At 34.0% G+C, this 12,974-nt stretch overlaps 1 protein-coding gene across 3 annotated transcripts in view; it reads left to right on the forward strand.

Annotated features, from left to right (window-relative positions):
• The window catches only part of Cdh7 (cadherin 7), a 162,797-nt gene that overhangs the window by 100,549 nt on the left and 49,274 nt on the right, over positions 1-12,974 (forward strand). For all 3 annotated transcript variants that reach the window (XM_005368741.3, XM_026790049.1, XM_026790048.1), the window contains one exon: positions 8,113-8,366. In XM_005368741.3, coding sequence (XP_005368798.1) covers positions 8,113-8,366 — 254 coding nt within the window. The remainder of the gene's footprint in view (positions 1-8,112; positions 8,367-12,974) is intronic.

The following is a 12,974-nucleotide window of genomic DNA, read 5'->3' on the forward strand; positions in this document are numbered from 1 at the left end:
CCTTTTTTCCTTCCTTTTTTTCCTTCCTTCCTTCCTTCCTTCCTTCCTTCCTTCTTTCCTTCCTTCTCTCCTTTTTCCTTCCTTCCTTTCTTTCATTTGTTCTTTTAACTTGTATTTGTTAAAGCTTCATGTTGATATGGTTTCCTTGTATATTTCACAGAGGCAATAGAGATGTTGTCATGTCTTTTTTTTTTTTTTTGGTTTTGGTTTTTCAAGATAGAGTTTCTCTGTAGCTCTGGATCCTGACCTGAAACTAGCTCTTTTAAACCAGGCTGGCCTCAAATTCACAGAGATCCACCAGCCTCTGCCTCTCGAGTGCTGGGATTAAAGGCGTGCACCACCACCACCCTGCTAAGCTTCTTGTTTAACAAAAATGATAGGAACTAATAAATGTGTAACTACTGCCTCCATCCTGTATTGATAACTTTTGTATTCATAGACATTTATGAAAAACCCTATTGTATGCGATGTGTACAGGTGCTCTGGACATGATAATATACAATAAAAGATTATACTGTTATTTTGAAGAAATCCTGTTTTTCTGCAGAAAGAAAATTGGTGGGGAACCTACATGGCCATGAGTTCATAGAATACTTCTGTCTCTTAAAAATGGACTTTTGGAATTTTCTCTAAAACCCTTTACTTTCTAGCTCTCCCTATTCTTAAAAACATTATACATTTGTATTCAAGCTTCTATAATAAAATAACAAAGGGTACAGTTTAAGCAATAAAAATCTATTTATTTTGCAATAGAACCTGGGCAGTTCAAAGTCAAGGGAGCATTAATTGCTGTTTTCACCCTTCCTAGTTCTGAGATAACTCTGCTAAGTGTGCCTTATTATGGCAAAGTGGATGCTACTTCTTAAGGCAGGTTGAGGATATATTGCCCCCCAAAAACCGTTCAAAGATCTCCTCCCAGTGCCATACAGGTGGTTAAGATAGCAGCATGACAATTTGAAAGAACAAGAATAATTAATCCAAACAAATTATAACTTCACATTTATTTAAATGTTTTAAAGATATGAACAAAGAGGTTTGAGAGATGATTCAAAGGTCCATAGCACATACTACTGTTGCAGAGGACCCTGGTTCAGCTCCTACCATACTTACAGTGCACACACCTTCCTGTAATTATAGCTTCGGGGAATCTGATCTTCTCTTCTAGCCTCCTTACATAACTGCATTCAAATATACATACCCCCACACAGATACACTTGCATATGCAAATCTCAAAAAATCAAATACATCTTAAAATATGAACAAAATTACTTGGCCATGAGAGTTTCTTACTATAAAGGTTTATTATTTCTTATGCAATATTATAGAAGTGTCCATTCAGAAGGTAATGATCTCCAAAGCATTTTTTAATAAAGGTAAAAAATGAAGTCGCAGGATAAGGAAGAATAACAAGTACTATGTGTGTTCTATGTCTGTACATTTCATTTTAATTTTACTGAGTGGTTTGAAAGAAAACTTGTGATCAGTTAGTATAAAAACAGTATACATGTGACCCTTGTGGACAGCCTTGAATGTTAGCATTGTAATTTGTAGATTTTTTTATTCCTTGGTTCTAAAATCACTGCATTCTGTTTCATAAAACTAATAAGTTATGATTCTTTATGATTTTTAAGGCTTTGGAAAAAAGAATACAATGAGATATACAGAAATTATACAGAATTTGAACCAATGTAAATTGTGTAGAATCACTGATAGATGTCTATGCCTATCCGTTCACATGTGACAGAGAGCACATGGCCTATAAAGTCTGAGGTTTACTGTTTGCCTTTATGCAACAAACCAGCAGACCCTAATCTTAGATATAGGTTTTTAATGCTAATTTTTTTCCCCTGCTGATATTAAATTTTACAAATTCTCTTTTATAGTCAGTGGATGAATTCTACCAAAGCAGGTGCTTATGCCTTTGTTTTTCTTTTTTATATGAAAATTCATTCACAGAAGACATAAAAACATATGTATTTCCCATGATAACTATAGGACTTCACTAATTGTGATCTTCAGGATTCAGGGATTTCCGACATTGTTATTCTTACTTGTTGCTATGTATATAAAGTATCAGTTTGATGCTAGTTTGTCACATGATTTCCAGTCTTATGGGTCTCAGACATTAAAGAGAAGTTCAGACTCTGTCCCTGTGTCGCTATGTCCATGATCTTTAGTTCTGAGTATTTTTTCAGTTATCATTACCACTTTGTAAAGGAGTAGCCTGATAAAAAAGTATAATAGTTTTTATATGTATTTATTATATAACATATAAATAATGACAATAAAAAGAAGTAATTAAAATGCCATTTCCAAAAATATGTTCAAGTTGTTACATAATTGTATCATTTTTTATTATACATTTCCCCTTTGAACAATGAATTTTTGGCTTATTGTAGCATGTTCTGCAACTATTTTTTGTTGAAATAAGAGCAGCGGAGCTGTGCCCCCAGCACCTGGCCACCTGCACGGCTAGCTTTATACCTGAAATAATTACACGGAAACTGTATTCTTTTAAACACTGCCTGGCCCCATTAGTTCCAGCCTCTTATTGGCTAGCTCTTATGTATTGACCTAACCCATTTCTATTAATCTTTGTAGCCCACGAAATGGCTTACCAGTAATGATCTTAACCTGCATCTGCCTGGAGTGGGACAATCATGGCGACTCCCTGACTCAACTTCTTTCTCCCAGAATTCTGTTCTGTTTACTCCACCCACCTAAGGGTTGGCCTATCAAGGGGCCTAGGCAGTTTCTTTATTAATAAGAAATCACTCCCACATCAATTTTTGGTGTATCAACTCTTTGAATATTGATTTATAATATTTTTTATGAATTCATTGATTATTAAATTTTTGTAATGCTTCTAGACAGATAATCTTCATGTATATTATTGCTTTTATATTTGTTTATGACAACCAGAGTCTATACTTCATATTGCTCTCTTCAAAACATGTTTACAGTATGTAATACAAAATCATTGCATTCACTTTTGTAGCTAATTTTAAATTATTCCTTTGCACGCACAGGAGTCAAAATTTTCTTGAACACAGAAGTACTTGTCACACCTTTTGCTAATGTTGAAAGCCTGACTAAATATCTTGAAGGTAGTTGAGAGTTTGCACTGTTTTGCAAAGAGATAGAAAATAGAACCTTAATCTTCTTGGTTAATATATACCCCTAATATTGTATAAAAACCTTTTTCTTATGATTTGTTATTCATATAGCTACATGAGATTGAAATAAAGTTATATGCAAAATGCTCATAGTTTTCCATGGTCTGTGTGTAAGTAAATGTTGTCAAGTGACTACAAATTCTCTTCTTTCTTCTTAGAGTTCCCATTAACAATCATTGGATTTTAAGTGTAGGCTCAGGAAGATTTCAGTGCATCTGGGAAGTTTCTAAATGAGGATTATGTCAGAATTTCCTGACAGACCTCCTAAAAAGACACATACCTGTACATATCCTAAATGTTATAAATCAGATTCTTAGAAAAGGGGCAGGAAAGTTCTGAGTATGCTCTTAAATTAAAGACAAAGAGCAGATGCCTCAGTAATTAAGAGTCCTTCTGAATACTGAAATACTGGGCTAATCTCAGGATACCACATAAAGGTGGAGGGAGACAAGTGACCTCACGAAATCATCCTCTATTCTCCACAGGTATACCCTAGTGTGAGCTTGGAAATATAGAAACTGCCCACAGTAAAATAACAATGAAAAACTTAAACATGAAATTGTCTCATTACAATACTGCAAAAGTCCTAACAAGATACATGTCACTGCATATTGCATTTTTGTTTGGATTTACACTATTAATTCTCCTCCCACAGAGCAATTTGCAAAGTTTGTTTTGTTTTGCTTTGCTTGTTTTTGATCAAGAATAAAATATATGCCATTGTATTTCTTGCTGTGTTTCTCATTTGGGCTATCAGGGTCATCTGGCTCATAGGTTTAATTCAATTTTTAGGTGGTATATGCACAATATCAATGCTTTAACTCAGCATTTTTTCTATAATTTAGTAAAAATTAATTGAACTTCTTTTCTAAAGTTAAAGAAAAATGAGTACTGAGAATAAGAATATGGAAAAAATCTGGGTCATAAGCACTGCATGAGACATACATAAGCATGCTATTAATATTTGTCTAGGTTGGGAAATGAACCAATTTTGTGTATTAGTTTATGTATTTTTCATATTAGCCTAAGAGAGTCAGCAACAATGTAATATTGTATAGTGTCTGTATGTCATATAAATATGTGTGTAAGAGTATATGTACATTTATTCAAATTATAGTTTATGGCACAAATACTAGAGTATATATAATATATAAATTTGTGTATAATTTATATTTATAGTATAAATTGATATAACACTATATTATATAATATAGACTATGGTTATAAAATATATTTTAACTCATATAGAGTATACATAAAATATAATATATACTATAGGTAATATGGATAACTATTATATGCTCTATATGATATATAGATTTTAGTATATGGCTTTGTATGTAATATATGTTAATGTAATTTATATTATGTAAATTATTTAAAATACATTTTGGTTGATTTTATATCCTTTTGAAGATTATTTGGATTATCTGAATGCCCACATATGTGTACATTTATGCCTATAAGCACAGTTGGTAAATTGCCCCAACCAGCAGGACATGATGTCCTGACCAGTGGGACATGAATAGGGAACCAGATTCTGAAGGAGAGGAATGGCAGGCAAGAGACATGAGAAATGGACGGCAAGTCTATATTTGGATCAAGCTGCCAACTTTATTTTTTCTCAGGAGCATTATATAGTGAATAAAACAGGGAGATGGGTAGGATGCTAGAATGTCAGGTTTGGAGACATCCCTAGCTGATAGGAAGAGATAAGGAAATGCTGAGGGTCTGCTAATTACTTCTGAAGCCTGGGGACTAAAGGCATACTTCACTCACAGAGGGAGATAAGAGTTGTTTCCTGGTGTAACATGAAGGGGTCCTACTTGTTGGGTTCTTGTCCTGCCCAATTCCCCACAGCTGGCAAGTCCCAAAGAAAATCATACAGAGATCTCTAAAGTTATAAAGCTGATTGGCCCATTAGGTCAAGCTACATATTAGCTCTTGTGACTTACATTAACTCATTATTCTGATCTATGTTAGCCATGTGGCTCAGTACCTTTTTCAGTGGGGCAAATCACATCCTGCTGCTTCGGTGGTTTGGGCTGGAGTGGGAGGAATCAATTTCTTCCTTCCAAGAATTCTCCTGTTCTCATTGCATCATTTCTACTTCCTTTCTGTTTTTCTCACCTATACTTCCTGCCTGGCCAATGAGCATTTATTTAAAACATGATTGACAGATTACAGACAATTCTCCTGTACAACTTCCCCCTCTTTTTTTTTTAATGAAAATGTCCATAGTCCATTGTTTTTTTGGGGAGGGGGAATGTAGACATTGTTTTCCAGGCTACTTCCAGCTGATTGGGGGCACTGATAATCTTATAGGGACCTAAAGAAAATTTAGAGTTATGATCAAGTTATGACTGAAGTATCCTCTGAGTCTTGATCATCTCAAGCAGTCTTGAACCTGTTCTGGATGAAGAACTCAGACATCTGGGCCATCTCTTCTTGCCAGAGATTTCTCAGGTGGTCTTCCTTGATCAAAGCTGATTTTTCTTAACTCTGAATAAATCCAGAGACTCTCATTTTCTGTGGAAACAAAAGCAAAATCTCTTCTCAAAGTAACATACCTTTTGACTTCAATTTTGACATCAAGGTATTTTCAAAATACCTATCTTTGATTAATTCTGCAGCATTTATAAGCAAGTGTTGCTCCTTCCTTAGCATTCAAACAATTTAAAGAGAGCATAATAGCATACAGTATCAAGATTCTCTGTGTATTTTCCATCTTTATGTGGCTTTATTTTAACCTCTATTTCTTTTATTTTTACTTTTTGAGACAGGTTCTTTGTATATCTTTGTCCTGGAACAACTCTGTAGACCAGGCTGTCTTTGAACTCACAGAGATCCATCTGTGTCTGCCTCCCAGGCAAATCCTACTGGTGTGTGCCGCCACAACCAGGAGTTCTACTCTTTGTTTCTTTTTTTTTTTTTTTACTCTGAGAACTTTAACCTTTAGCCTGTATATATTTTTAACACACTGTTAACCATTTAGAGGTTTTCTTCCTCTTTGAATCTCTCTTTACTGTATACCTCTCTTTGTCTTAACATATGAGCGTTAAATTCACCAAGCAATCATGGCTGAGGTACTGGCTGGAGCCATGTTTATTTCCACAACTGTATGGCATTTCAAGGTCCCTGCCAGCAAGCAAAGCTGCAACAGTGTGTCCATAAACAACACTCAAAACTCCTATGGTGTTTCAAGGTCCTTGCCAGGAAGCAAGCTGCAACAGTCCATAGCCCCATAGTCCAGACCTCCTGCTTGAAAGATTCAGAGTTTTCCCTGGCAGGAGGGCCCAGAAAGCCAGCATTTTAAAACAGCACAGCTTTTGCCCTGCTTCGGCTGAAAAACGAAATGCTTTTCTCTAGTCTGTCCCAAGCTTTCTCTGGATGCAATTATCCACGTGAGTGCCATTCTCTAACATGAGAGGGCCTGCTACTTGGGGTTTCTGTCCTGCCCAGTACCCCACAACCAGCAAGCCCCAAAGAAAATCACACAGAGATCTCTATAAATTATAAAGCTAATTGGCCCATTAGGTCAGGCTACTTATTATCTCTTGTAGTTTATATTAATCCATTATTCTGATCTATTTTTGCCATATGGCTCAGTATCTCAGTATCTTTTTTAGCTGGCAGGTCACATCCTGCTGCATTGGTGGTCTGGGCAGGAGTGGGAGGAATCAACTTCCTCCTTCCCAGAGTTCTCCTGTTCTCATTGCATCATTTCTACTTCCTGTCTGTTTTTTCCACCTGCCTGGCCAATCAGCATTTATTTAAAACATGATTGACAGATTACAGACAATTCTCCTGCACCATCTTGGGCCCAGAACTTGCCCTACGTAGGTGAATATCTTACTTAATTTGTGAGCTAAGATGACTATAAACAAAATACAGGTTTTTTCTTCAAGCAGTAAATTTGCATTCCAACCATCACTATTATATTTTCAATGTATTTCCTGTTCAATATTTCTAATGTCTTTTGGAATTGAAATAATTTCTATTATGTTCTTTATTATTACATTAATGTCATTCTGTTTTGTGTCATATGTAGAAACTTTGAGTTTATTCAGTGTTGAGATTGAGAATGGAAGCTAAAAAAGTTGTCTCTCTACATGTTATTCAGTGATTAGATTGAGAATGAAAACTAGAAAAAGCTGTCACACTCCACATATTATTTTTCTAAGCATCTTCATACCACATATATGATTCCTACTTGAACATATGGTGATTTTTAATGAAATATTTAATGTTTACAACCAAGCTTCCAATGACTGCTTTTAAAGAATATTTGAAAACCATTAGTCCTCTTAAGAAGATACATATAGATTTAAAATTCTGAGGTATAAGTATTAGACATCTATGTAGAGAGTTTTGGTGTTTGGCAATGGACTATTGAAGAAACCAGCACCAGTGAGTGCTTTATAGAAAGGCTGCTGTATGTGTTTGAGAGACATTGATACATTTCCAGTGACACTAAAGTTAAAGTCTGATCACTTGAGAAGTCAAAATATGAGTCGCCTAAGTCACCCGTCTTTTAAATGAGAAATTGAGTTTGATGTGGAGTTTCTCTTCCATTTTAATTTATATCTCTGAATAAGATATATGGATTATATGAGTTAAGAATAATACACTTATGCACTGTTAGAAAATATTTTAAATAGACCACATTGTTTCAGATAATGTTATGAAGAATTGTGTCTGTCCTAGAAATGCATGGCAGTAGAATGGATTAAATTAGCTCTAACGGACTTACCATGGTCTGAGCCAGAAAATTAGTAAGGATTCTGATTGGCATAAACTTTTATTGTGTTTGAGTGCTGATGGTGCAGTTTCATGACAGAGTCTCTATTATAGTTATTGATATTCATAAATGAAAAGGCTTGCTTTGGTGACTATCTATTTGGTAATTTAATTTCACTAATAACTTCCCTTATAGGAACTCGATTTTGAAGCCAAAACAAGTTATACACTGCGCATAGAGGCTGCAAATCGTGATGCTGATCCCCGGTTTCTAAGTTTGGGTCCATTCAGTGACACAACTACTATAAAGATAATTGTAGAAGATGTGGATGAGCCCCCTGTGTTTTCTTCACCCTTGTACCCCATGGAGGTGTCAGAAGGTACACAAGTGGGAAATATCATTGGCACTGTAGCAGCACATGACCCTGATTCTTCCAATAGCCCAGTGAGGTAAAGGCTTTTTGCTCCACTTTACTACTACATTCATCAGTATTCTTGTATCCACATTCATACTTCTGTATAATGGTCCTTTCTGGTCTGTAACTATTAATGTCTACATTCTTTATGTGCAAAGCACTATAGTATAAATGTTTCAACAGGATAGGAACTACAGAGCATCTCTGCTAATTCAATAAAACAGTAAAGAAATTAATTGATTAAATTAATGATCAATTAATTTATCTTTTAAATTGATGTCTGTGGACAATTTGCACTTATTAACTTTACTGTTTCTAGTAGTAAAAATAAAAATATACTTCATTTATGTATGCAGTTAGTTTAAATTATTATTCTAAAAATAGATATTTTTATCAAATAATCTCTTTGAGTATATTTACGTATGCAAACATTTCAAATTATCTACACCCTCTCATTTGAGATCAGTTTGTGTGTTTGCATGTATGTGTGTATTTGTGTGAATGTGATGAATGATACCTGTAACTTGGGATAAACATAGTAAGTAAAATATACTTGAGATATTATGGGAATGGTGTTTACTTTGTATGTAATATATTTCCTCAACCCATGGTTGTTAAATTCTAGTAAATTTCTTTTTCTTTGTTAAAATATACTTACAACAATCAAGTTAAAGAATAGGGTTAATTTTCCCCACAGTTACATTTTACAGTACATCATGACAGTGGGAACATGAGACAGTTGGCCACATTGTACTAATAGTCAATGCAGAAAGTGAACAAATGCATGCATGCTCACTTGCTTTTTACCAGTTCTTGGCTTGTATTTTTAATTCAATATTTAATTATAATATATATATATATATATATATATATTATACACACATATATAAAATTTTAAATGTAGCCTGCTGAGTTTATTTAGTGTTACTAATATGTACATGCATATAGGATTGATGGTCCCTGGAGAAGACTGATTTTCTTTCTCAGTGGTCATTGTCTGTAGCACTTCATCTAATGTGAAACCTTGTGAAATTTCCTAAAATTGTAGAATATGGGAAGGAAATGTTTCTACATTCTTATACAGTTCAGGAGCCGCTCCATAGATCCAGAGATCTGAGCCATTTTATATTAATCAATTTAATTAAAACAAACTCTCACAATCATGCTCACAGTGTGCAAAAATCACATATTGATGATAATGGCATTTAAATTGTGCCTAAATTATTTAATTATGAGAAACAAAATCTTTTCCCACAGTTGAAGGTATTAAAAGGTGTAAAGGCATATTAATATTTACCATATTTTAGGGCCAAAGAACAAAGACATTTAAGGATATATAGTCAATTGGTGTCTGTTACCTTAATTTTATTTTCATTTTATTAATTACCTTGTAAATCATATTATTGAAAATTTCCTGAGAAAGCATTGCATTTTTCAGAATATTGTACATGAATTGAGACAATGGTAATGTTAAGCAGTAATTAAAAATGGAAAGGCAAAAAAGGCTTAAATGAATAATCCCTTATTCATTAGGAAAGGTAATGTATACTCCAAGACTGATCCCTAAAAGAAATAGGTAAGACAAAGACTGAATTCCATGCAATGCAAGTCAAGATTTCATGACTTTTTCCAGTTAAAGACATACCTGTCTAGTGTTTACCTTTTCTGAAGTAAGGAATATGTGTGGGAAATTAAGTACAATCTCATATTATTTTCTCACAAGCAGAAAGTCAGGCTTCTCTCAAGGAATTTCAAATGATTGAACTTTGTATAATTCCTTATGTCTTCAGATTAATCAAATTTTTGTCTTAAGTCTAGTGTTGCTATGCTGGAAACACTTTGTGACTTTAAATCATTTTCATAATGTTGGCAACTAACACTCATGGTACATAATTTTTTCTGAATTTAATTCAATATATTTGTTTTTTGCATCCATTTATGATGCTCTTTAAAAGATACATGTTATTCCTTGTTGACAATATTTACTCTCATACAATCTCTTGAAATTGGTTCCCTTCCCAGCATTGTGTTTTGTTAAGTGGTGGACACTATGGCACAAGAATTCTCATATTTCTCTGTGAGCCAACCATTAAGAAATTGCTCTGAGGTTTACTCAATTGTGTTTTCCTTTTTTAAATGACACATAAAAATCATGACCAATATTAGCAAATATGGTATTTCTGTATTTTTATTGTTAGGATTTATAAAAATTTATATTGACTATAGTGTCATAAAAGTAAGTTAATATTGACCTTTTATAGACAATAACTCCTGCTACCTTTTAAGGATTTATTTTATGTTAATTGGGTGTGTGTATATCTGCATATGAATATATATGCAGATACTTGTGGAGTCTAGAAGATGTTGTGGATCTGGAATTACAGGCAAATGAGAGCTGTCTGACATGAGTGCGTACAACCAATCTTGGTTCTTCAGAAGGATGGTATGTTCTGTTAAATGCTGTGCTGTTTTTCTATTCCCATTTTGCGATTTATTATTAAGATTATTTTGCATTCACATACATCCCAATAAATTGCAAACATTATACAATGGCTTTGTGGAGGTAAGCATGCATTTTATTAAGAAACCAGTTAGTTCTCAAGCTGTAAACCCTCTTTCATCATGTACCTGCAGAGAAACAGCATTTTTTTGAGGAGGAAGAGAATCAGAACTTACAAATGACTACAGAATGTGATGAGACTTTATAGTTAGGATCTTGTTTCTATGACTTCACAAATGTTCATTTTATTTCACATTTATTTAGTGTGTGTTTATGTGTGCATATTTGTACAATGCATGTCCATGTATACTTGTCCAAAGTGGCTTACAATATGTAGAAGTCAAAGAATTGCTTTTGAGTCTTGCTGTTTCTTCTCACCATATGGGTTCAGATTGCTTGCCCCTATTGTTCTTGAAATATAGAAAAGCAGTGTTTACTTCATTGCAATTATTTACAGGGCAGGCAATATTACTAAAAGTGTGAAATAGTACAGGCATTGAATATTATTTAACGTAATAAAGTTAAAAATTATGATATCAGATGGAAGTCTGGTATATGCTATTCATATTTAGAAAATTTACTCTTATATGATGTTTATTCTAAATAAAAACATTAGAACAAACTTCCAGTAAAGCAAATTTAAGTTCTTCTTCCAATGTAATATGGATCATATTATACCATATGTATTTATATTTAAAAGAAAAACTCATTTTGCTAATGTATTATACACAGCCTATGTGTAACTTTTCTGTATACATTTTTCCTCTTCTGGAAAGGATGCTTGCATCCCTGTCACAACACTGGCATTTTGACTATTAGAGATGTAATTAGTAGAAATATGATTGTTATATGAACCCAGACCTTTGTGATTCCCTACACAATTAGGGAATGTTAAGACTCTGTGGTCTTAGTCTCATCCAGATAGCATATTTGAAGTGTATCATTTAATTCCACTGCATTTAATTTGCTTTCCATTTTCCTCATGTGAATAAACTAATTCTTCAGTAAAAATTCAGTGATACTTAACATTACTTAGGAAAATAAATACCACCTCTTTATTTTTCTTTAAGCAATTGTAGATAATAGAGAGTAAGCATATATCTGACTCGTTTTTAAGCATTTATATAATATTTTATGTTACTTTAGACCTGAATGCTAAACCTGTGGCTACATCTACCAATAAAGAAAGGACAGGTTGCAGTCCATTCTCTTTGATCACCTTCTAAAACAGTAAGAACTTGACTTTGCAGTTCATGTCCAAGATTTTAAGAACCTTTAAGGATTCTGGAGACTATAGAAATCATACTCATTTTTCAAGTCAGCATTGGCAAGCTGATCAATGGCTCAGCATGCATTTATCAAGAAAGTGTTCTGTGAAACTCTCTGGGGAAAATGCCGGTTCAAAACAAGTATGAATAAAACATTTCTTCCAACACCTAGGAATTTATAATCTGGCTGAAGTAATAAAATCTCATAAAAGATAAGAACCACAAGAGAAAAATATGTCTCTATGGTAACAAGAAAGATTGTGGGACAAATTAGAGCAACTCAGATCACTGGACAAGAGGTTTCACTTGGAGGAATGACAGCATCAATAAAACTTTGTGTACAGCAGTATTTGGAGAAGTTGATAACAAATATAATGTAGAGAATGATGATGTTTCATTTACTTCTATTCTAATAACATGGTGCTAATTTTATGAGAAGATTGATTACTGAAAGATACAGAACAAGCTAAGAGACAGAATGCTAAAACTAGCACTTTATTGAAGTAAGATGTAAGTAAAAAAAAAGATTCATTGTGAAGATTTCTGCATAATGATATTAAACAACATTTCCAAAATTTTTTATCATTTCTGTCAAAGATTTTTTTTTATTGAGAACAGGAAAAAAAACAAGTTTCTGCCTCCTCCCAGCCTCCCCTCCCACCCTTCTCCCCCTCCTCCTACCTTTCTCGCCCTTCCCCCATTCAGCATATTATTAGACCAACTAGGTGTCTGCATTTGTTTACATTATATTTTTTATTATTGAGAAAAGGAAAAAAGTTTCCCCCTCCTCCCAGCCTCCCATTTCCCTCCCCCTCCTCCCACCCTTCTCCCACTCCTCCCAGCCTCCCATTTCCCTCCCCCTCCTCCCACCCTT

Source organism: Microtus ochrogaster, unplaced genomic scaffold, assembly GCF_000317375.1.
Source record: "Microtus ochrogaster isolate Prairie Vole_2 unplaced genomic scaffold, MicOch1.0 UNK39, whole genome shotgun sequence".
Classification (NCBI taxonomy): domain Eukaryota; kingdom Metazoa; phylum Chordata; class Mammalia; order Rodentia; family Cricetidae; genus Microtus; species Microtus ochrogaster.